At 53.4% G+C, this 23,038-nt stretch overlaps 1 protein-coding gene across 2 annotated transcripts in view; it reads right to left on the bottom strand.

The window, feature by feature from the left end:
* Window positions 1-23,038, bottom strand: part of CACNA1S (calcium voltage-gated channel subunit alpha1 S) — a 74,504-nt gene that overhangs the window by 14,528 nt on the left and 36,938 nt on the right. The window contains exons 13-29 of one of the 2 annotated variants that reach the window (XM_005540371.4): window positions 21,983-22,103; window positions 20,997-21,111; window positions 19,764-19,857; window positions 18,975-19,044; window positions 16,471-16,603; window positions 15,673-15,802; window positions 15,337-15,396; window positions 13,089-13,195; window positions 12,431-12,518; window positions 12,042-12,149; window positions 8,773-8,825; window positions 7,871-8,017; window positions 7,205-7,406; window positions 6,596-6,754; window positions 4,813-4,923; window positions 4,038-4,121; window positions 153-209 (exon numbers count right to left, since the gene is read on the bottom strand). In XM_005540371.4, coding sequence (XP_005540428.3) covers window positions 153-209; window positions 4,038-4,121; window positions 4,813-4,923; window positions 6,596-6,754; window positions 7,205-7,406; window positions 7,871-8,017; window positions 8,773-8,825; window positions 12,042-12,149; window positions 12,431-12,518; window positions 13,089-13,195; window positions 15,337-15,396; window positions 15,673-15,802; window positions 16,471-16,603; window positions 18,975-19,044; window positions 19,764-19,857; window positions 20,997-21,111; window positions 21,983-22,103 — 1,839 coding nt within the window. The remainder of the gene's footprint in view (window positions 1-152; window positions 210-4,037; window positions 4,122-4,812; window positions 4,924-6,595; window positions 6,755-7,204; window positions 7,407-7,870; window positions 8,018-8,772; window positions 8,826-12,041; window positions 12,150-12,430; window positions 12,519-13,088; window positions 13,196-15,336; window positions 15,397-15,672; window positions 15,803-16,470; window positions 16,604-18,974; window positions 19,045-19,763; window positions 19,858-20,996; window positions 21,112-21,982; window positions 22,104-23,038) is intronic. The other variant, XM_045394692.2, reaches the window with a different exon arrangement.

The following is a 23,038-nucleotide window of genomic DNA, read 5'->3' on the forward strand; positions in this document are numbered from 1 at the left end:
AGCCTAGCCTGGGTCCTCAGCGGGCCTGCCCTGGGGAGGGAGCCCTGAGTGCTGATCCACCCCATGCAATCCACGCAGCCAGGCCCATGCATGCAAGTGGCAGGGCAGGAGCTGGTGAGCGTGCCGGGCAGGCTCGTGCAGCCTGAAATTACAACGTTCCCGCAGCCTCCACCCAGGCAATACAGTCCCCCGCTGGAGGCCAGGAAAGTCTGTGGAGAAAAGAGACGAGGGGAGGGGAAGGAGAGGAGAGAGAGGAGGAGGGACACGTGGGAGGGAGGTGAAGAGACGTGTCAGAAAGGACAGACACACAGAAGAGTTAAAGAGAAAAAGACAGAGGCAGGGGCTAAAGACCCCACGTGGCTGTCAATCAGGGGCGGGGTGGGTGGGAGTGAGGACTGAAGCTCTGTGGGAACTGTGAGGCAAGAGGCAGGGACGAGAAAATAAGAAGGGGAGGGAAGGCTGGACACAGACAGGTCCCTTCTCATTTTGGAAATGCAGCTACCGGTGGCAAGGGTTTGGGTTTCTCTTATGTGTTTGGATTATGTAATGCTGGGGATGTCCCTAACAAGGGCGCGTTGGAAAATGCCTGCTCATTGTAAATGGATTCACATCTGTAGTGCCCTGAGGCCAGGGTCCAGGCCCCTGTGGAAGTCCCATCTCCCAGGGGCACACTCCTCCGGGGGAGTCTGAGATCCCCACAGCAGATGTTTCTCTGCCCCGGACTGGATCTGGGACCAAGGCTGCTATCTCAGTAGTCAGGCTTTTGAAGAGCAGGTGGGGAGGTGTGTGGGAGCAATTTCTTCCTATTTATTCCCTTGGGCCACACTTCATGTGACACCCTTGTTCTGGAGCCCTGGGTCAAAAGGAGTCATTGTTTTATCTTCCAATTATCCACAGGTAGACTGATCCCTGGCATACTGGTCTTCCCATTAAACAACACCGTTTGGGGCAGATTTTCCCTGGACTACTGGTTCTCAACCCTGGATGCATGTCAGAATCACCTGAAGAACTCAAAAAATTCACATGTCTTTGCTGGGTCTCCGCTTAGGTCAATTAAGTCAGCTTCTAGGGGATGGGACCTGGCTTCAGAAGTTTAAAGACACCCCAGGTGATTCTCATATGCAAGCAAGGATGATGACCAGTGTTCTATACCTGTGCTATCCAATATGGTAGCCACTAGTCACATGTGACTATTTGAATTACAATGAAAATTGAATAAAACCAGAAATCGGTTCCTCAGTTCCCCTAGCCACTTTTCCAGTGACAAGTAGACATGTGTGGCTAGAGGCTACTCTATTGGACAGGGCAGACCATTTCTGTCCTTGCAGAAAGTTCTAACCAATGTGCTCCCCTAGCCCTTTCCCTGGTTTGTACATCAGGTATGTAAATCAACCTTCACGTGACTTTAAGCAGACACTACTGGTAAGGGACATCTGCTAAAAATCAAATAAAAACCAGTGACACCCTCCTGGCCTCCACCACCAAAGACACCGTTTTGATATATCCAGGCTTCCCCTACACAGACCTCAGATTTTAACAAGTAACTATTTTTAGCTTGGGCTGTTTATTTTGGCTGTTTAGATTTCTCGGCTCTGGCTGTGCTGGTGAGAAGTGCTGCTGTCAAACCATGGAGCCTTTTGGGATACTATTTCCCAGCAAAAACTGAGTGTGGATGGAAATACACAACACACACACAGAGACACACACACACACACACGCGCGCATTGGTTTTGCTCAGAGCCCACCCTGGCCCTCACTAGCTCAGCGCCCCCAGGGGATCTGAGCAGATGGGGTTGTCTGTCACTGTTCTGTGCATGGAGAGTGAACAGGATTCCCACCCTGGTCCTCCCCTAGCACATCAGACAGCTGGTGTGACAGCCAAGTCCCCACTCCCTGCCAGAGCTCAGCCTCAGCTGAGGGCTCCTTCCTCAGAGACTCCAGACTTTTCCTCAGCTGTTCCTCTCACCCACACCCCACCTCAGGCATCTCCAGTGCTCATCTTTCCACCCCATCCCCAACTCACCCTAAGGTTCACCCCACAGGCTGGCACAGCCAAAGGGCTTTCCGTTGAGCAGTGGGCAGTTCAGAAGAAAGCCCTATGCATGGCTGAGCCCCTAGCTTTAGGGCCAGTCCCCTGCTGGGATCCCTCATGGCCAGGCCAGCCAGCTTTCTGACATCCCACCCTGGCTCAGAAAGAAGAATGCTCATCTTTTCTCTCTTCCCCTGTGTCCCTCCTAGGATGCCACTTGGGCAACTGTTTTTTGATTTTGGCCTCTGACTCTCGGATAGTCTCCGCCCTCCATCGTTGCAGCAACCTGCAGCTGCAGACCCACGGCAAGGCAGCCTCTGGAGGGTTCCGCTTCTAAGACCTTGAATGTGGACCTCTCCAGCTGGAACTGCCTCCCTGCTCCTTTCATCCCCCTCACAAGGCAGGTCCTGCTGCTGTTTCTCATTCCACCGCCAAGGCCTCATCCCCTTGGTCCAGATCCTGGGAGCCTTCCTATCAGCTCAACCTTCAAAATAGATCCGGACATGGATCCCTTCTCACGGCCTCCACAGCCAGCCCCGGCCCCCATCGCCTCTCACCTGGATCACTGTGGGAACCGCCTGACTGCTCTCACTGGCTCAGCCCTCGTGTCCCCTGCAGTTTAGCTTGTTCACAACACAGCAGCCACAGTGATTGTTTTAGAACTAAAGTCTGTTCTCACTTAAACCCTCCAAAGGGCTCTCGTCTCCCTCAGAATAAAATCCAAGATGGTAACCGTGGCCTTCAAGGGCCTAGATGATTTGGCCCCTGCCTTCTCTCTCCTACCTCATCTCCACCACTCTCTCACCTCATCTCCACCACTCTCTCCTCCAGCTACAAGGGCCTCCTGCTCTTCCTCCAACTCAGCAAGTACCATCCTGCTGCAGGGCCTTTGCACTGGCCTCCTGTTCTGCCAGCACTCTGGCCCCCGTTCTGGCATGGCTCATGCCCTTGCTTTCTTCAGGTCTCTGCTACAGTGTCATATGGACACCACCCTCCCATGCTCTTCCACTCTAAGCCCCTATTTCCCTTTATGTTTCTGTATAATACTATGTATTTGTCATACCTGTCATATTAGGGATTGATTTATTTATTGCCAGTTTGTTCCATAATTTTGTTCACTGCTGTATCTCAGCAGCAAGAACCTAGCCTGGCACACAGGAGGTGCCCAGTACATATTTGAGAAATAAATGAGTGAGTCTTCTAACCGGGTCTCTTAATTTTAGTCATTCTGACTTCCTGTCGCTCACCTCCAGGCTAGCTTTTTAGAAGCAGAGCTCTAAGGGCTCAGCGTGGTGGCTCACACCTGTAATCCCAGCACTTTGGGAGGCTGAGGCAGGTGGAGCACTTGAGCCCAGGAATTGGAGACCGGCCTGGGCAACATGGTGAGACCCCATCTGCATATTCCAAAAACATATTTTTAAAAAAGAAGTAGGACTCTAATCCTCCCACTGCCCTGTTTAAAGACCTTTAGTGACTTTCCACTGCCTGCTCCATAAAGCTGAAGCCCCCTCTCACCGCTTAGCTCTCCAGCCTCGCCCTCTCCGTTCTCGTGTCTGCATGTTCTTATGCTTCCGATAAATTGGACCACTCAGCATGCCCTGAACCTTCTTTGCATTTCCTGCTCTGTGCCTCTCCTACAATAGCCCTGCCTGAGGTGCTTGTTCTCCTCTCCAACTCCAGTCACCACCTCCCTTTCCTTCAGGCAGATGGCACCACCTCCATGAAGCCTTCTCTGACCACCCCACTCAGAGATGACTTTCCTTTCCATTACAGCTCTTGCCTTTGATAGTGTAGTAGGTACACCCATGGTGTCTCCCTGGTATCTGAGTTATCTCTTCGCCCAGCAGGATGATAGTCCCTTGAGGGGAGAAGCCACGACTTGTCATTCCATCTTTTTAATCCCTGGGGTTCCATGTTGCACACACAGTGGGCAACCCACAAATATCTGTGGACTGAACACATGCTCTTGGACCCACGCTAGTGATGGCTCTGCCTGCCTGATACTCACGTCGATCTCGCTGAGGATGACATCAATGATGCTGCCAATGACAATCAGGAAGTCAAACACATTCCAGGGGTCTCCAAAGTAACCCTGGGAGGGAAAAGGATGGAAGAGTGAGGGGGTGAGCTTTGGGAGAAAGGATCTCTGGCTGCTAGCAGAGGACAATGTCCCACTCGAGTTAATGTGGAGCTGCGGGTCAGGTCAAGGTGGGGTGCTCTGACTCCACCTCCCTACTGGTGCTCCAGTGGGCTCCCCCACTCCAACCCTCCTCTTCCCTTTGCTCTTTATTTCCCCTCTTCCAGAGCAGAAAGTAGTGGGGGGGGAGGGGAGAATTGTTGAGATCTCAGGATTTGGGGTCCTGGTCCAGATAGAGATATCTTTCATCCCCTGAACCCCACTGAACATCCTGTCTGGGGCTTGACAGTGCAGAACTGACAGGGCTGTGCTGGGAACCATGGGAATGGCCTTGAGAATCAAAGAGACAAGGCAAGATTTTCCCCCAGCCCTGGGCCTGTTCTTCAGAAACTTCGGGGCAGGCGAGAATGTAAGAGAAGCTCAAAGGAAGAGGCACCCAGAGTCTTTCTGTCATCAGTCAATTTTGGCTGCATGAAGATTTGCCTGCCCTGTGTCTGAAGGTGGAAGTGGGCAAAGGAGCAAGTTGGGAGCAGAAGTGCTGGGCAAAGGGGCCCTGATAGGATGAGGGATGGGGTGGATGTTCCACTGGAAGGCCCCACCCCCCCAGCCCCAGCTTCTCAACTGGCCCTGCAGCCCCCACACTTACCCTGGCCTTGAAGGCCATGAGCTTAAGGATCATCTCCAGGGTGAAGATGATAGTGAAGGCCACATTGAGGATGTCTGAAATGTGGTTCATCTGCTCTGACTGGTTGTAGTGCTGTGGAGGGGACACAGGAACAGTGGGTCAGGGGGGCTGGGTTTGCCCACCCTGTAGATCGCATTCCCAGAGCCCCTGCCTCTTCCTGGGCAGGCCCCAACCCTTTCTTGGGCCCCCTGCTCACCTTGTTTTAGCTCAGAAAACTAGAAGCTGCTTTGGCAATCCCCTGAGTTCCACCAAATTTTATGAACATCCTCCTCCTACCCCCCCACCACAAAAGAGGTAAACACAGGAGGGGAGGGGCTCCAATTCCAAGTCCTGTCAAGTGTGTTCATTTACATGCAGGGCTGCAGGGCCAGAGCTTGTTTACATATCAGATCTGGGAGGACCAGCATGGGAGGTCGTCCAGGCAGGGCTCTGTGACAGGTTCTGTTTAGTAATTTGGGTACAGGACTAGGAAAGAAGACCCCTGGGTTCCACAGTCCGTGTTATCACTGTCTACTAGTGGGAAACCGAGAGCTCACCAAGCTTACTGTGTCTGCACACCACCCCCAGTGATGGGGAGGCACGATGGTGAGGCCCCTGTCACCCACCACTATGACCCTCCTTAAATCTACTTCCTTGTAAGTTTTCCCAGAGATCTCTGACCGTTTTATTAGAAAGTGGATGAAATTCTACCTCTTCCACAAAACCTTCCAGGTAGTTTGGGAGGATCCGATGACTGCCTCCACCCTGCCCTGCCTCGGCAGGACTGTCCAATTCTGCTTCCTGACTTGGCCCCAAACACAAGGCAGTGCTGATGATCCTCTGCGACCTGGGCCTCCTGGCTCAATGATTGTCTTTCCGTATCATCATGACCTAGCAGTGTGTGTTCTTTTTTTTTTTTTTTTTTGAGGCAGAGTCTCGCTCTGTCGCCCGGGCTGGAGTGCAGTGACGTGATCTGGGCTCACTGCAAGCTCCGCCTCCTGGGTTCCCGCCATTCTCCCGCCTCAGCCTCCTGAGTAGCTGGGACTACAGGCACCCGCCACCACGCCCGGCTAATTTTTTGTATTTTTAATAGAGATGGGGTTTCACTATGTTGGCCAGGATGGTCTCGATATCCTGACCTCGTGATCTGCCCGCCTCGGGCTTCCAAAGTGCTGGGATTACAGGCGTGAGCCACCGCGCCCGGCCTGCAGTGTGTGTTCTTATCATTGGGTGTGTCTCGGGCTTTTACGAGCAGGAAGCCTAGCTGCACCATCCTATTTATACAGGGCTTAAGGAATCAGATGCTTAACCAAGGCTTGATAACGATGCTGCTAATTATGATATTGTCTATAAACGGTGCTCAACTCTCAAGAGAGACACCTGTTTTGCAAATACTAAATCCATTTTTCTTGGGACCAGAGCCAAGATTCCAGCCAACTCAACCATCCAGATTTGCAACAGCAGAAGAAAAACAGAGAAAGCACTTTCTACTTCCCACACTTTCTCTTCCTTCTGTGATAGCTATCTCCTGTTTGCAGAATTACCATACTATTTTTATGCTCGAATTACCTCCTTAATAAGCCATAAGTGCCTGGTGTCAAGGCCTGGGTGCAGTTCACTTCTGTATTCCATGTAGCGCCTCAGCACACAGTACACAGAACATGTCTGCTGGGGGGAATCCGGGCTATCCTGCCCTACTCACCCTGCCCTACCCAAGGCCCAGGTCCCAATCTGATCAGACATTTGTCTCCTGGGGAGCCCTTACCTGCATGCCAAGGCAGATGGTGTTGAGCATGATAAGGGCAAACATCAGGTATTCAAAGTAGGAGGAGGTGACAACGTACCACACCTGGTACTGGTATGGGTTTTTGGGAATGTAGCACCTCAGTGGGCGGGCCTTCAGGGCATACTGTACACATTGGCGCTGCAACACACACAACAGGACAGGTCAGCACCAAGAGGCCCCTCCCTCCCTCTCCACACCCACATCCATGGGCTTGACGGGCAAGTCAGGAGCAGCTGTGGCCAGAGGCTGTGGCTGAGGACTCTGCACTGTTTAGGGGAAGAATCTTGTTGGGCTCTTGGGTTCCCCTTGAGTTATCACAGCCCATTCCCATGGGTGCTCTAGACTAGCCTGGGGGTCTGAAGGGCTTCCTTTCTCTGGGCATCATGAGGTTCCACGAGAAGACCCACTCTACCAACTTGTATTGCTTCAGGCTGGAGATAGGGTAGGGTGCATGGAGGCCAGGACTTGGCATCAAATGCGGTTCTGGGGTCACCCTTAGGCCTCTCTTCCCTGGCTGGACCTAGGGCTCGGGCCAGCAGGAGGTCTGCTGGAGCTCTGCCCTCCACCTCTGGCAGGTGGCCCAGGCACCTGGTTCTTGTCCAGCTCACAGTTCTTGTACTCAGTCTCTCCCTGCTCCTGGAAGGTGACAATGACGAAGCCCACGAAGATGTTCATCATGAAGAAAGCAATGAGGATGATGTAGATGATGAAGAAGATGGCCATCTCCACACGGTTGTTGTAGATGGGACCCACATCCTCCTCATTGGAGTCTATGGCCTTGTACAGCAGCCTGGGGGTGGGCAGAGAAGAGAGGACAGGCTGGGCGGGGTGACAAGGCAGAGAGTCAGGCTGGGAAGGATGGGCCTTATCCCACTGGCTGTGGCGAGCCAAGGGAGCCTTCTCAACAGTCAAGTTATGGGACAGGAGTTAGGACGGGGCCAGGAAAGACCAGACCCAACCCTGGAATGGCCCTGCCTTTCCAGAGGTTGCTCCATCTATCCCTAGTCAATCAGTATTAACAATCTGCCCTGTGGGCAGAGAGGCATACACCTATGGGGGACTGAGTACATTTTGTCAGAGTCCCCTGGTCAGGCCTACTTTGGAGTGACCAGTCAACATACCATCAAACCATCAGAGAGTTGGTGGGTTTGTCACAGATAGCAGTAGCACCATGGTGGCTGCAGAACGGCAGGCTGGCTGCCTGGTGCTACCTGACCACGCCCATGAGGGACCTAGGCCCCAGCCCCCACTCACTGAGGCCATCCCTCGAAGGTGGAGACCGTGAAGAGGGACATCATGGCTGAGAGCACATTGTCGAAGTGGAAGTCGCTGTGTACCCACTCACGGTGACGCAGCTCTATCTGCATGGGGTCCCCGTCCTTGTACACGTAGTAGTAGCCCCTGTGGCAGTGAGGCCCAGTCACTCCACAGGGCACGGCTGGGCTGCCTTGCCCCACCCACATCCTCTGGGCCCTGGGTGGGGGGTGTGCAGGAGAAATGAAGGTCTGGATCTGGGACCCGAGGGGACATCGCTGGGCAAGCCCGAGGAAAGGGGCCTCTGTGAGCATCCCTCTTAGGCCTAAAGGCTGAGCTTCCCCAGTTTCCAGCTTGAAGGGCCATCATCCACCAACACACAATCCCCTGCCCCGTGACTGTCCCGCAGTTCTCCGTGCCCCATGACTGTCCGACGGTGCTCCCTGCCCTGTGACCGTCCCACAGGGCTCCCTGCCCTGTGACCCTCCCGCCGCGCTCTCTGCCAGTGACTGTCCCACTGCTCTCCCTGCCCCGTGACTGTCCTGCAGTGCTCCCTGCCCCATGACCATCCTGCCACGCTCTCTGCCCGTGACTATCCCGCCACTCTCCCTGCCCCGTGACTGTCCCACAGTGCTCCCTGCCCCATGACCATTCTGCCGTTCTCCCTGCCCCGTGACTGTCCCACAGTGCTCCCTGCCCCGTGACCATCCCGCCGTGCTCCCTGCCCCGTGACTGTCCCGCAGTACTCCCTGCATCGTGACCATCCCACCGTGCTCCCTGCCCCGTGACCATCCCACAGTGCTCCCTGCCCCGTGACCATCTCGCTGTGCTCCCTGCCCTGTGACTGTCCCACAGTGCTCCCTGCCCTGTCACCATCCCGCCGTGCTCCCTGCCCCGTGTACCTGCACTCCTCCTCTGTCATCTTGGACAAGTCGGTGCACCTGAAGAACTTCCCCTGCAGCCAGGAGAAAGAGGGAGGGAGGGAGGGAGGTATGTTGTCATGGAAACAGGATAGAAAAGTGGGCTCTGGGAGTGAACAGTGGAAGCGGGGAGGGAAGGCAAGCATCTGGAAAAAGGATCTCTTCCTCTCAGAGGCATGAACTCGCCCTTGGGGCAGGGCCCCAGAGCAGTCTCCTTTCTTCACCATCGTTCATTCCCACAGCTCGCCCAGGGCTTTCCCACCCAGCCTAGATGCTGCCAAGACTGAGAAGGCAGTGCCTCAGAGGGGCATTTACTGAGTGCCCCTGATGGGCTGAGGGGATGTACATGAGTGCAGCTCTGCCCCTGCCCCTCCATCGGGGAGCTGAGCCCCTCACATCCCGTACTGCTGCAGGAGGCCTTCTTCGGTCTCCCATTATGGAACGAGGAGGAGGGGCTGCCCACCTCCCACCACCATCCTCCTGCCAGTGGGGCAGGAGCCGCAGAGTTGGAGCCCAGCTGGGCTCTGATGACTCAACTTGTCTCAAAGTCAAGCAGGGTCCCATGTCCTAGCCCAAGGCCTGGGTAGGGGGGCTCTGTGCTCCTCTGCACTGACTTTGGCCAGAGCACTTGCTCCTTTTATCTGTGTCACAGATTGGACCCCTGAACAACATGTTTGAATGAAAGTAGTGGATACCTAGGTCTTTTTTTTTTTTTTTAAGTTCGCTCTGTCACTTAGGCAAGAGTGCAGTGGTATGATCTCGGCTCACTGCAATCTCCGCCTCCCCGATTCAAGCAATTCTCCTGCCTCAGCCTCCTGAGTACCTGGGTTACAGGTATGTGCCATCATGCCCAGCTAATTTTTGTATTTTTAGTGAGAAGGGGTTTCACCATGTTGGCCAGGCTGGTTTTGAACTGCCAACCTCAAGTGATCTGCCCACCTCGGCTTCCCAAAGTGTTGGGATTACAGGCGTGAGCCACCATGCCGAGCAGGGTGGCTAGGTCTTAAGGAGGCTAAATCAGGCTTGAGATCCACGGATTCTGGTGCAGTTCCTTCAAAGACTCAGATAGGGAAACTGCCTCGGCCAAGGACACAGCACTAGCTAAAGACACAGCTGGACCTTGCCCCCCACTGCCCCTGCCGCACAGGTCTGCGCTGTTCCTACCACATGCCCTTTTTGTAGTTGCTGGAGCAGAGGGTGAAGGTGAGGCAGGTGGTACTGGGGGGTAAGCAGGGAGTGGATAGAGCTGCCGCTGGGCAGATCCTGGGCACTTAACATCAAATGCACAATTTACTATGGGAAGCAAAGCTTGACTCTCTGCTATAACGTGGAATGCACGTGGCAAGCTTCCACGGAGTCAAATGCAACATCAAATGCCAATTGGCAGTGTTATGCTTCTAGGACTTCCTGGAAGGCAGGAGCTGGGGGGTCTTTTAATGACAGACTAAAGCATGGTGAGAATTGGGTGTTGACAGGCAATTGCTCTTGCTTGTCTGGAAGGGACGTGGAAGCCAGAGGAAGGGCAGCGGCTCATTCATTCCTTCAGGGAGCGTGTCTGGTGGGCCTCCTCTGCACTAGCCCCTGGGCAGGGGGCCAGACGAAGGGATGAGGCAGACACAGACTCTGCCCTCAGGGGATTCTGGGGACCCAAGCCTGGCAGAGGAAGGGGCTGGGGGGCAGGAGGTGGACAGCCCTCAGCTGGGCCAGGGGGAGAAGGCCACATGCAGCTGGCAGAGTGGCCAGACACAATAAATACTCCCATCCCTCCCATCCCTCCAGGACAGGGACCGACAAGACCTGTTACCCCCGAAGGTCCTCTGGGAGCTTCACGCTGCTGTTTCTCTCATAGCCTGTTCCCTGCCCTCTGGGAGGATTTGGCTTGTAAGGCCCTCAGCTCTAGCAGAGGCCCTGGCTCATGTATGGAAAACATGCTCCGTACATGTTTGTTGAATGAATGAATGATTGTAAGATGATGCCATTGCCTGTCTAAGACTGACTGAGGTTATGTAATCATGACTTTGAAAGATTGTGCTTTGGTGGTAGGAGGAGCAGCTGGGTCATGCAGGAAGTGTCAAAGGTGTTGGTGTATATTCAGAAATCAATTTCTCTGTCCTGCCAATGATCTGAGGGCCAGAGACATCTGAAATCAGGGTTCTGTGGGAGGGACATCTTTATAGGGCTGATTCCTAGAGAGGAACTGAATAGCTGTATTCCCCTAAGAAAGTGAGAAAAGAATAAGGTTGGCTCCAGATGTGAGATGATGAACTCTCAGCCTTAGGAGCTCCCGGTAGATGTGGATGATGCCAGACATACCAGCAGGGAAGATGGGCTGCCACAGCCCAGCTGCACTGATGGAGGCGGAGTGTGGGTCTGGGATAGGGCATATGCTTGGCACAGACAGGCCTGGCAGGATGGGAGGAAGTGGGCAAGGGTGGGAAGGGAGAGGAATGGCTGCAGGGCTCTGGGAGGAGGGTCCTCCCTCCCCAAGGAGAAGCCATGCAGGGGCAGGGAGAGAGCAGATACAATGGCACAATGGCAGTGGTGGTCAGCAGAACCACAGAGGCCCAGAATGGATATCACTGAGGAAACAGGATCTGGACTTGCCATATATTAGCCTCAAAACTCTGTGCATTCAATTGAAGCAAATTCACTTTGAGTCTCAACGTGTTGTGTTGCTTGTGTATTTAATTTTTTGAAGAGCTTAAGATAGTTGTTGTCAGGTTTTCATTTTAGCTCATTGATCTCTTAAAGCTATTGACCATCATTGAAAGACGGCTGCCTCTTAAAAGTTTGATTTAGGAGAGCTGTATTTATAGACTGAAGTTTCATAGTCAAATTTAGAAGATGGACATCAAACTAACCGTTTTCTTGTTTTGTTTGATAGAATTCTAAGTGCATGACAATAGCTTTAAGAGATGGTGCTTGAATTGTATTTTAACTTCAACTCAATAGACACATGACCCTCTGCTACCATTTCAGTAGTGTTAGAAGCCCATTGACTGTTTCTGAGATTATCATCGGGCTGCTTTTGTGGAACTCAAGGTGCTATTTAAATGTAATGATGCCTTACTAGTTTTCTGCAGACTTACGTGTTTGGTGTGGTGAAGACCTATTTTTCAAAATAAAATATTCTCGTATGAAAAACTGCATTCAAAGACATCTGTTTTCACAATTTGGGGCTCCTTTTGCTTGAGAGTGGGCACCAGGGCTGGGAGTGGGAGCGGGAGCTGCTTGCGCAGGCAGGGCCTCACCTTGAAGAGCTGGACGCCGATGCAGGCAAACATGAACTGTAGGAGGGTAGTGACCAGCACGATGTTCCCGATGGTGCTGATGGCCACGAACATGCACTGCACCACGTGCTGGGGAGAGAGGGGCCAATGGGGGCTGGGGGTGCACTCACTGTAACCCCGCTAACCCAGCTGAGGAAACCTCAGGAGTGCAAGACTTGCTGCCTCCTGATGAGTTGGAGGCGGGGAGAGGCTGGTGGGGAGGCATGGCTACCCCAGCCTCATCCTCCCCCCATCTGGCCAGGGAGATGGGACAGGGGTCCCAGCCATGGCTGGGCTGAAGTTTCTGGAGTCAGGAGGCCCCTGTAACCCTCCCATCCCTCTCCGGGGCTCATGCCCAGGCCCTCTCTCACCTTCAACCCCTTGGCTCTGTTGATGGCTCTGAGTGGTCGGAGCACCCTCAGAACCCTCAGGATCTTCACCACGGAGATGGCGCTGGACCTGGGGGGTTGGCAATGGTGCGGGGGCTGAGGGCAGCCTGTTCCAGCCAGCCCAGTCTGCAGTGGAGCCTCTAGTCGTACCCCGCCCTCCACACCAGCTGCCTTTCTGCCTGCAAACCCTCCCATCTTCCCCTTCCCTTTCCTCCAGTTGTGAGAGTGTGCCCTACTCCAGGGCACAGCCACCCCTGCTGTCTGGACTGTGTTCTCATGGGTGTGTCGTGAAGCAGAATACAGCCTTCCCCTGTGGGTGGCTAGAGGCTCCATCCCTCCCATCAGACAATGAGCACCCTGAAGGCAGGGGTTGTGCTCCCCGCAGGGTGGGGGAGGGAGGGACCACTTCCTCCTCTCTGCATCCCCTGCCAGTCTCCAGAACAGAGTGCTGCCCACTTCGCTGGCGGCAACTCACACTCCAGCTGGTGACAACCCACAGGACCCCAGCCCCCATCAGAGGCCCTGAGAGACCCTCCTCTTGTGGCAGGGGCCCACCAACATGGGTGGGTCTCCCATTACAAAGCCCTGGCACAGAGTAGAGAGTGGTCAGTGCCCAGGGCTGGTCTTTGACGCTGCTCACTCAAGTCCCATGGAGATGAGGGACACGGCCACCACCAGCAGGTCCAGCATGTTGAAGTAATTGCGGCAGAAGGAACCTTTGTGCAGGAAGGCTCCATAGGTCGTCATCTGGGGAGACAGAGGCAGCAGCCTGGGTGGAGGAGCTTGGGGAATAGGCCTGTCTCCCACAGACATGGGCTTCTCGCCTCTGCTCAGGAGAGCACTTACTGAGGCAATAATCTTCCAGAAATCTCTATATTTCACTCAACTCGTTGCAGTGGCCTAAATGCATTTCCTATCTCTGCTCACAGTGTTGAAGTTTGGGGACTTCCCATGGGCAGCTGGGCCAGAAGTCTCTTTCTTCACATGCCATAGGGAACCCTGGGTCTCCTTTCCCAGGGGGCCACAGAGTGGGAGGCCCTGGCCCCACTGTCTCCTTTGTGACACAAAATTTCTCCTCCTTCCTGGAAAGCTTTTTGGGCAATCCCTTCTGCCTGGTGGCTTGCTGAATCAGGCTGAACAAGCCCTCCAAGACTTCAGGGGTCCTGGGCCTTCTCTCCTCCTTCTCCATCTCCTTCCCAGCACCTGCCTTCTTGCTCCCCTCTCAGTTTCTTTGATATATTCTCTAATAATCTCCCAGGCCTTTGCACAAATGCATTATGCCCTTAAAATCAAACGGGGCTGAAACCTTTCCCAGCATTGAAGGACCTCTATGATTTTGTCTTAATTTGCCTTCTCAGACTCAGCACCCAGGCCTCCCTGTATGTGCAATATATCCCAGCCCAAAGGGGCCACTTTGTCCTCTCTGGCAATGTCTCCAAATCTTCTTATAATGCACTTGCTACCGTCTGTCCTAGGCTGCTCTAGCTATCTCTACCCAGTGAAGGCCTGTCCAACTTCAGGGTCTGTTCAGGGTCTGGCTCTCATGCCCCAAACTCCACAAACTTCTTGACCTTGAGGAAGCCACCATCTCCCTCTACTCAATTCCTTCAATAGTAGAGGCCCTGAAATAAGGTACTGTCCTGATTTCACACCACAGCCTGCTCCGAACCTATTCCTGGGGCTTGGCTAGCCTCTCCTCTCTTAGTTTGTGAATGTACACACTAGGGCTACTGGATTTCAGTTACAGACGGATCCTCCCTCTGCCCACAGAGCCCACCACCCCCAGGATGGCTGGAACCCCATGCATCTGTGTTGGGAATGGGTGAGCAGTGATGTGCTGTGGGTAAGGTGTGGAAAAGGCGTGATGGGGCGAGCTGCCAGGAATCCAGCTCAGGGCAGCGGTCACTTCTCTGGGGACTCTTTAAGGAAAAGGCCTTTCCAGTTGCTGGTAACAGAGGTCTAGGGACAACAAATCACACAGCTCCCCAGCTCTGCTCATGTTTTTTTTTTTTTTTTTTTTTTTTTTTTTTTTTTTTGAGATGGAGTCTCTCTCGTCACCCAGGCTGGAGTGCAGTGGCACGATCTCAGCTCATTGCAACCTCCGCCTCCTGGGGTTCGAGTGATTCTCCTGCCTCAGCCTCCTGAGTAGTTGAATTACAGGCACCCGCTACCACGCCTGGCTAATTTTTGTACTTTTAGTAGAGACGGGGTTTCGCCATGTTGGCCAGGTTGGTCTCAAACTCTTGACCTCAGGTGATCCGCCCAAAGTGCTGGGATTACAGGCGTGAGTCACTGCGCCCGGCCACCAGGTCTGCTTTTAAGCTAACTGTATGGAAGAAAAATGCTAGAGTTTTTCTTCAGGCGTGGTGGCTCACGTCTGTAATCCCAGCACTTTGGGAGGCTTAGGCGGGCAAATCACAAGGTCAGGATATCAAGACCGTCCTGGCCAACGTGGTGAAACCCTGTCTCTGCTAAAAATACAAAAAATTAGCTGGATGTGGTGGCATGCGCCTGTAGTCCCAGCTACTTGAGAGGCTGAGGCAGGAGAATTGCTTGAACCCAGGAGGCGGAGGTTGCAGTGAGCTGAGATAGCGCCACTGCACTCCAGCCTGGTGACAGAGCGAGACTACGTCTAAAAAGAAAAATGCCTGAGGCTTCAAGACATGGGCTACACTCTGTGGATAGGGGAGCCACAGGCTGGCTGGGCTTCACTCTCCAGCCCACCACCCAGACACCTGTGGGTCTGCCCGGTGTGCTGGGTCCCGTGAGTCTTTCCTGCCACTCTCCACCTCTTTTCCACTTCTCTCCAGCCCCCGAGTTCGGTGTGTGTAAGCTGGAACCACATCAGGGATACTCCCTCCCCAGGGCTGCCCCACAGCCTCACTTACCTTGAGGACAATCTCCACAGTGAAGACAGAGGTGAACCCGATGTCAAAGTGTTTAAGGATCTAGGGACAGGGCAGGGAAGGGAGCAGCCAGTGAGAGGAGGAAGGGGCAAAAGTATCATCAGCAGCAGCAACACTAAAGCAGGCAGTCAGAGCCAGTCTGTGCCCCAGCCTGTGCCATTCAGAAGGAGTGGAGTGGGCAGTCCTAGCCCTGAGAAATTGAACTCTAAGAAACTCTGATGCCTGTCGCCACATAGAGGATACAGCTGAACCCTGGGCACCAGGCTGAGGCTGGAGGGGGCAGGGGTGCTGAGCAGCAGAGAGGGTGAGGCCCATCACCTGATTCCTCATGGAATCAGCCCGGATGGGGTCTTCCGCAGCCAGTGCAGCGCTGCTGAGCAGGATAAAGAGCAGGATGAAGTTGGTGAACCAGGTGGCATTGACGATGCGGTGACACAGGACACGGATCCTGGTGGGGCGAGTTAGGGAGGGCAGGGGAGCTGTGAGCTGCTGGAGGCTCTGGCCTCATCAGCCTCCATCCTGTGGAGGGACACGGGATATACCTCCTGCTCCTCCCCGGCCAGTAGAGAAGTGCAGCCCTGCACCTGCGGCGTCCTCTGGCTGGACACACAGGGGGCCCTAACCCCTCATTCTGTTTCTAAAGCCTTAGTTCTGCCTCCCAGCCAAGCCCCTCCCACTACCTGCCCCTTCCTGCGATTATGGCACCACCCTGAGGTTTCCCATCAGATGAAAATGGGACAGGCTGGTCTCTAGCCATGAGGCAGACAGATGAAACATAGAGACTATGACCTGTGTGTAGTTTAAAGGTGTAAAATAATGAAGCCCATAGAAACTATAGCTTCCCTTGCTCTCTCCCCCTTGTCCTGTCTAAAGCTATTCTTTCAGAAAGGAATCAATAAACAGGTCCCTCTTAGGTGTAAATAACTGATAAGGTTTAAAGCATTACTTTTCCCAGATATACTAGCATTTTAAACAGGGCCCAAGACTTTAAGCTAAAACACTGAGTTTCTCATAGTATAACTGTAGGCATGGAGAGTCAGATGGGGGTTTTTACTAGGGCAGGGAAGCAGATGAGAGCCTCATCAATCACCCCCACAGCAGCCAAGGGGCACCTACTTATTGGTGGGGCTGAAAATGAAGAAGGAACTGGCTTCTGGAATGGGCACGGCCTTCTCTTTCAGCTGTAGCTCAGCCAGGGGGCGTGGACGGGGGCTCAGTGGGATCTCGGGCTCATCTTCCTCGTCATCCCCTGTGGGGAGAGAAGGAGGAATTAGGGGTGTCTTCCCATGCTTTGCTATGCCTGTGGCTTCTGTGCTCAGAGCCCTCCTAGGAGCCCCTGCAGCTGGTAAGCAAGGTGGTACTGGGCTGACTTAGGACCCTAGGGCTTTGGCAGAGTTCAGCCTGGGCATCTCCTTTTCTTCACAGTGAGCAGATTTGAGCTGTCAAGGGTAGGTAAGGGAGGCTCACAACCTTCCAGAAGTGGGGCTAGGAGCAAGCCCAAGTAACTCTGTGGCTGCATCTTTTGTCTCAAGGCTCAGTCCACACCGCCTCAAATATCCATAGGCTGGGGGATGGAGTGGGGAACCCTGCTTCAGAAGAGGAGACCTGGGTCCTAGTTCCGGCTCTGCGTCTAACTTGCTGTGCAGTGCTGGGAAGGTCTGTGTCCTTCGTCAGCATCAGCTTTCCAATTTGTGAAACCGACAAGGGGCAGGAGGGTTGTTGAAATAAAAGGACTCTGTGATCCTCTCCTGGACTAGGATTTTAAAAATAGTAACTTCACAGAGAAGCTTCCAGCATGGAAAAAAGCAATCAGAATTTCTTGAGCTTCACCCAGTCCCCAGGACCACACCAGGTACAGGGGATGGGAGCAGGGGATAGAGGAAGAGACAGACATTCCAAGCACATTCACTGGGTCTCATGACCACGTGAGGAAGTTGAGTACCTGAAATCCTCAGCTCCCAGGGTGGGAGAATCCTGTGATCAGATGGTGGGGGGGACTACAAAGCTGGGGTTTCTCTTGGTTCCCTCCCCTGACAGCTACCTCTTCCCTACCCCTATTGGCCCCTGGCAGAGGCCTTGAGGGAAGCCAAGAGCTACTGGATTCTACTGTCTCCATCATGGCCACCTGTAGGGGTTCTCAGACCCAACAAGTCACATTCCAATTTTTCTGTTCCCCCGAGAAGCTAAAACTCTTATTCCTCAGAATGAGTGGCCTAACTTGACAGTTCCTGTCTTGCCCAGCCTGCCACAGACCCCAGAGACACATTTCATGCTTAATCACAGAGACCGTTAATTCTTAGAGTTAGCGTATTTGCATCCTTCCGCCACCTTCTTACTTCCTCTGCCTATGTCCAGTTTAATTTCGTTGCACATATCTTTTGCTGTAAGCCATTTCAAACTACTTTTAGAAAGAAGCAGGATATAAACACATTCAGTTCCCTTGGTAAGACTCTCTTCCTGCTGCCCAGCCCACACCCCCTCTACCCCTCCCTTCCTCATTTCTTTGCAGCCCCTTCCCTTTCCCTGACCTCAGATTTCCTATCAGCCACCATCTCACCTGCACACTAGTCACTCCCATCTAATAGGTGGTAACTGTTAGATGAAACAACTCAAAATGAGTTATTCTAAAACACAAATATTCATTGCTGGTGGATATTTGAAGAAATTTCATTAGTCTTACTTGTACTAGCTCCGTTCTCCCCATACTTCACTTTGCAAACTTCTTTCATGCATTCATTCATTAATTCAATTTATTGAGGCCTCCTCTGAGCCAAACACTGTGCTGTGTGGAACACAAAAGTCCCCCTGGAGCTTAGAGTCACCAGAGCAAACAGATGTTAATCAGCTGATTCCATAAGTAGACATAAAAGTAGCTGATCAGCTGATGGGACAAGTAGACCTAAAATTGACCCACTGACCTGGTGATCCAAAGGACCCAGGACTCAGAGAGTTCTTGGACCCCAGGGCTCTGCCAGGTGGCCTGGTAAGATTAATCCAGCCTGGTTCTGCTTGTCCTCTTCTTGGTCCAGATAAATGGAATTTCTGCAGCAGTCACTGGCTATTTGCATTTATGAGATGTTTGTGGTTTATCCACGGTTGTTTCTTATCCATGGTCCCCCTACCCCACCATTGTCTCCTCCTCTTGAACTTACCCACACTGCCTGTCATGGTTCTATTCATCCCTGTATCCTTCCGGCCCCCAGTCCTACTGGACACTGGATAGTGAGTAATCTGCCTCATTACTACATAGATAGGTATATCCTCATGTATGATCCATGACTGCATGACTGGCAGGCAAGACTTGTATACCCACGCACTCAATAAATACTTGCTGAGTTACATGAAATAACATGAGTTATTGAGTACCCATGGCACTCAATAAATACTTGCTGAGTTACATGAAAATAAAATGTATGGGTTTTTCTGTTGTGTGCGTTGTTGGGAGAGACAAGCTGGCAGATGGCTTATTTGCACAGAAGGGATGTCTCCGGTGTTCTGATCTCCACATGGAGGGGTCCAGGTAGGGACACACAAGAGACTGCCCACGGGGAGAATTAGGGACCGGCACACCCCTACTTTACCCCAGCACCCTGCTCCAGTCCAGTCTCCAGCATCCTCACCTGGGAAGTCAGCTGAGGGATAGGGATCCTTCACCTCATTGACATTAGATTCAAACTCATCAATTTTCAGCTGTAGGAAGGAACACAATGACTATAACAATGAAAAAGAAGTTGCGGTTTCCCCTCAGTGAGCATATACTGGAGAGCCTGTTAGCGTTCAGCTCACTTAATCATCCCTACAGGATAAGGGACAGGGAATATTATGATCGCCCCCATTTTACAAATGAGAGGCCAGGCCCAGCAAGGCCAGACAATCTGCACAAGCTCCCACAGGGCAAGGCCTGAGCCCACCCTAGCCTGTCTGACTCTATCTTCACACACCCACTGCTTGGTTCTCCAGAAGAGAGTTGAGTTTCCCAGGCCAGGACCTCCAGCCCCTCTGGGCCCGGTTCCCTGACTTTTTGAACTCCAGTTCCTCAGTTTTCAGGAGTGGTGAGCAGAGCCAGATGGGAACAAGCAGGGTGGGGCTAGCAGTGGTGGAAGCTGGTCTGGGGCTCTCAGTGGAACAGTGGGTGTTAAGGAGAGGAGGTACCTCCTTGGTCTGGCGTGGGAAGCTGCTACGCTGGGGAAGTCTGGTTCTCAGATTGGGAAGTCTGTGCTTCTCAGTGCAGGAGTCCCTGGAGATGGCTTCGTTGGCTCTCCCTCCAGTCAGACACGGGGAGATGCCTTCACCTGGCTGATAACTCTCCCACCTCCCCAACCTATCCCACCTGTACTCTGTGGTACGAGGGGAACCATGGGACTGGAAGAGCCCCCAGCCTGCCTCTAACATCCCCACGAGGTGCTCACCTTGGCAGTGGTGGGGATGCCTTCACCCTTGGGTTTCTGCTCCAGCTTCTTGACCATCGTGGACTTCTCCTCCTCTGACTTGTCTGGGAGACCCCTGAGTTAGAAAACCCAAAGTGGAAGCCAAACCAGAAAGTTCTCAGGGGTCTACTGAGCCTGACAACACCCTCAGGAGGATCCCACACCAAGGGCTGGGATCTGTAGGAGGAGTGGCATCAGCCCCCAGATGGGAAGTGCAGTGGGCTCAGGCAACTCCTTTCTCTATGGTGAGTGGGCCCGACACACAGCATGGGCCCATGGCTACCTGTGGCTCACTGGTCAGCCATGTTTAATGTTGGTTGATAGTGAATGGGTGGAATGTGGCTTTGTACTGTGTTTATACAAGATTCACAGAGTGGAAGCCCAAGATGTGGTTTGGGCTCACAAACATCTCATAAACATTCACAGAGTGGATTGCCCAAGATGGCTCCAACTCTTTAGAAATGTCTGAACTCCATTGCTGGTCCCTCTTTTTCCATCTTGCCTCCACAGGAACGGGTGTCCCATTCCTGTAGGCATGGGCATTGGAAGAAGCGGGACTCTGTCTAGAACCTAGGTACTCAAAGCATAATCCTCCAACCAGCAGCATGGGCACCACCTGGAAGCCTGTTCGATGTAGAACTACGACCCTGCCCTATCTGATTTGGACCAGCTGAAACAGAATCAGCATTTCAACAAGATCCCTAGGTGATTTTTTTGCAGTTAGAGTTTGAGAAACACTGTCTAGAGCACCAGTCGGCTTCCACTCCAGAGGAGGGTCCCAGGCTACAAAGAATTCACTGACAAAGTCACAGATGGAGAGAATTGTGAAGAACCTGAGAAGCCAATGGCCACTTCACAGAAGAGAGGATGCCTGAGGCTCAGCAAAGGGCAACACCTCTCTCCCAGAAGCATGGCGACTCAGTAACAGGGTTAGGAAGGGAATTCCCAGGATCCCTCCCCGGGGGAGCCGTGCTCAACTGGCCGGGCTCTGAGGCTCTGGCATTCTGCATCCTGAGGCCTGTCTGTCCAGAAGGCCAACATGTCTCTGTTCCTGTCCACAGGGAAGGACCTCAGCCATCTCCATGCGCAGGTTGCAGAAGTTTGCCCACTGAGGTGGGTGTTACCATGTCAGGGACCCTGATCGTTTGTTCAGAGCTGGAAGGCCATGGCCACGGCTGAGCACTCCAGGTCCCTTCCTACTAAGGAAGCACTCACTTGGACATCTTCCTGCGTTTTCTTTCCTCAGCCTTGGCTTTCTGGGCAGAAGTCAGGCTCTCCGCCTCGGCCAGGTTGTCCACGGCAATGGCCAGGAAGACATTGAGCAGGATGTCTGAGCGGGTTTAGCTAAGGAGCCTTCGGTTGTAGGTGGAAGGGAGCCTGTGGGCAGGAATCCTGCCTGCCTGCATGTGGGCAGCACCTAACCCTACTCCCAGAGCTATCCATGGGAAGGTGTGGGTCCAGGGTCATAGTGGAAGGCCCTCAGGGAGGCATGCCTGTGGAGACTACCCAGGAAGGAGCCTGAATCCACTGTGACCTTGAACCATCCGTTTCCTGTCCAGACTGGTCCCAGATCCCACACTGAGCTTCGTGGAGAGCCAGTGAGGCAAAACAAGTGAGACCCATGCGAGGCACGCATGAGTCGGGGAACAACGGTGCCCTTCCCCCCCACTCCCCACAGTATCACATTCCATGGTGCAGGCACCAGGATGCCTCAGGCACTGCCAGTATCTCTCCAGTCCCATCCACCTCACCCTCATATCTGCTCCTCTCATCTCTCGGCCTGTCCTGGCTCCATCTTTCTGGTCCCAGCGCTCAGGCTGAGCATCCCGGCCACAGGGTCCTGGTGGCTCCCTGCCTGCCTCCGAACCTTTGGAGCAGGCTGTCCCACCATCTTCATGCTCTTCAGCAAAGCTCTATCCTTCCTCCCCACTGCTCTAGGCTCACTGACCTTACTGGGCTTTTAATTCCTCCCAGCTGTAGCCAAACACCCCTGTGAGTCTCTCATCTTTTGGCAGAAAGAATTATTCTACAGCTATACCTGCATTTGTTATGTCCTAACCCCCTACCCCAAGGGCCTGGGAGCTCCCCTCCAGCCAGTGGGCCTGGCTACCTAGAAACTGGACACCCTTGACTCCCATTTTAAGCCCTTTCCCCCACCCCCTCCCTAAGCTGTTTTCTGCACCCTGCTCCTAAGGGGATACAGTTGCCACAGACAAAAAGGATGATGAAGTAAATGCACACAAGCATGCCGGGGTAGGACGGCCCACCGTAGGCCATGATCCCATTGTACATCATCGAAGTCCAGTCTTCACCCGTCAGGACCTGTGTGGAGGGAGGAACGAGGGCTCGGGAACACAGAGGGGCCTGAGAGTCTTCTGTTGGGACCGCATAGACCGAAGGTCTCCTCCAACTCTGTGGTTCTCTCAGACCTTCCCTCTTTTCATTCCACAGTCCAGGTGGCCAGCCCCTGCTCTCCCCAAAACCCTTATTCCAGCTGGGTGCGGTGGCTCACGCCTGTAACTTATCACTCTGGGAGGCCGAGGTGGGTGGATCATTTGAGGTCAGGAGTTCGAGACCAGCTTGGCCAACATGGTGAGACCCCATTGCTACTAAAAATGCAAAAATTAGCCAGGCATGGTGGTGGACACCTGTAATCCCAGCTATTTGGGAGGCTGAGGTAGGAGAATCGCTTGAACCCAGGAGGTGGAGGTTGCAGTGAGCTGAGACTGTGCCACTGCACTCCAGTCGGGGTGACAGAGTGAGACTCCATCTCAAAAAACAAAACAAAACCCCTATTCCAGTGATACAGAAGCTTATCACTGCTCTCTACGGACAAGGAATTGGACTGTGGGCTCGCCACCTCCCTGTTCTGTTCCTAATCCCCGGGCTTCACTGTGCTGCACCCACCCAGGCCTCCTGTTATTCTGGCCTTAGAAGTCATGTGAAATGTCAAGTTTCTTGAAAGGCCCAAGGCCTGACCAGCCAGTAGGGCTAATGGAAGAAAGAGTGGGCAAAGCCATCCACAGGACCGATGGATGATCACACACTGCATCTCTCACTGGTACAAAAGGGAGGCGTCACTCGTGAAATATGGGCCACTCCAGAGAGGAATGTTTCCACGTCTACACTAAGAAAACTCCTCCAGGGGCCGGGCGCGGTGGCTCACGCCTGTAATCCCAGCACTTTGGGAGGCCGAGACGGGCGGATCACGAGGTCAGGAGATCGAGACCATCCTGGCTAACACGGTGAAACCCCGT

The sequence above is a fragment of the Macaca fascicularis genome, chromosome 1, assembly GCF_037993035.2.
Source record: "Macaca fascicularis isolate 582-1 chromosome 1, T2T-MFA8v1.1".
NCBI classification, from domain to species: domain Eukaryota; kingdom Metazoa; phylum Chordata; class Mammalia; order Primates; family Cercopithecidae; genus Macaca; species Macaca fascicularis.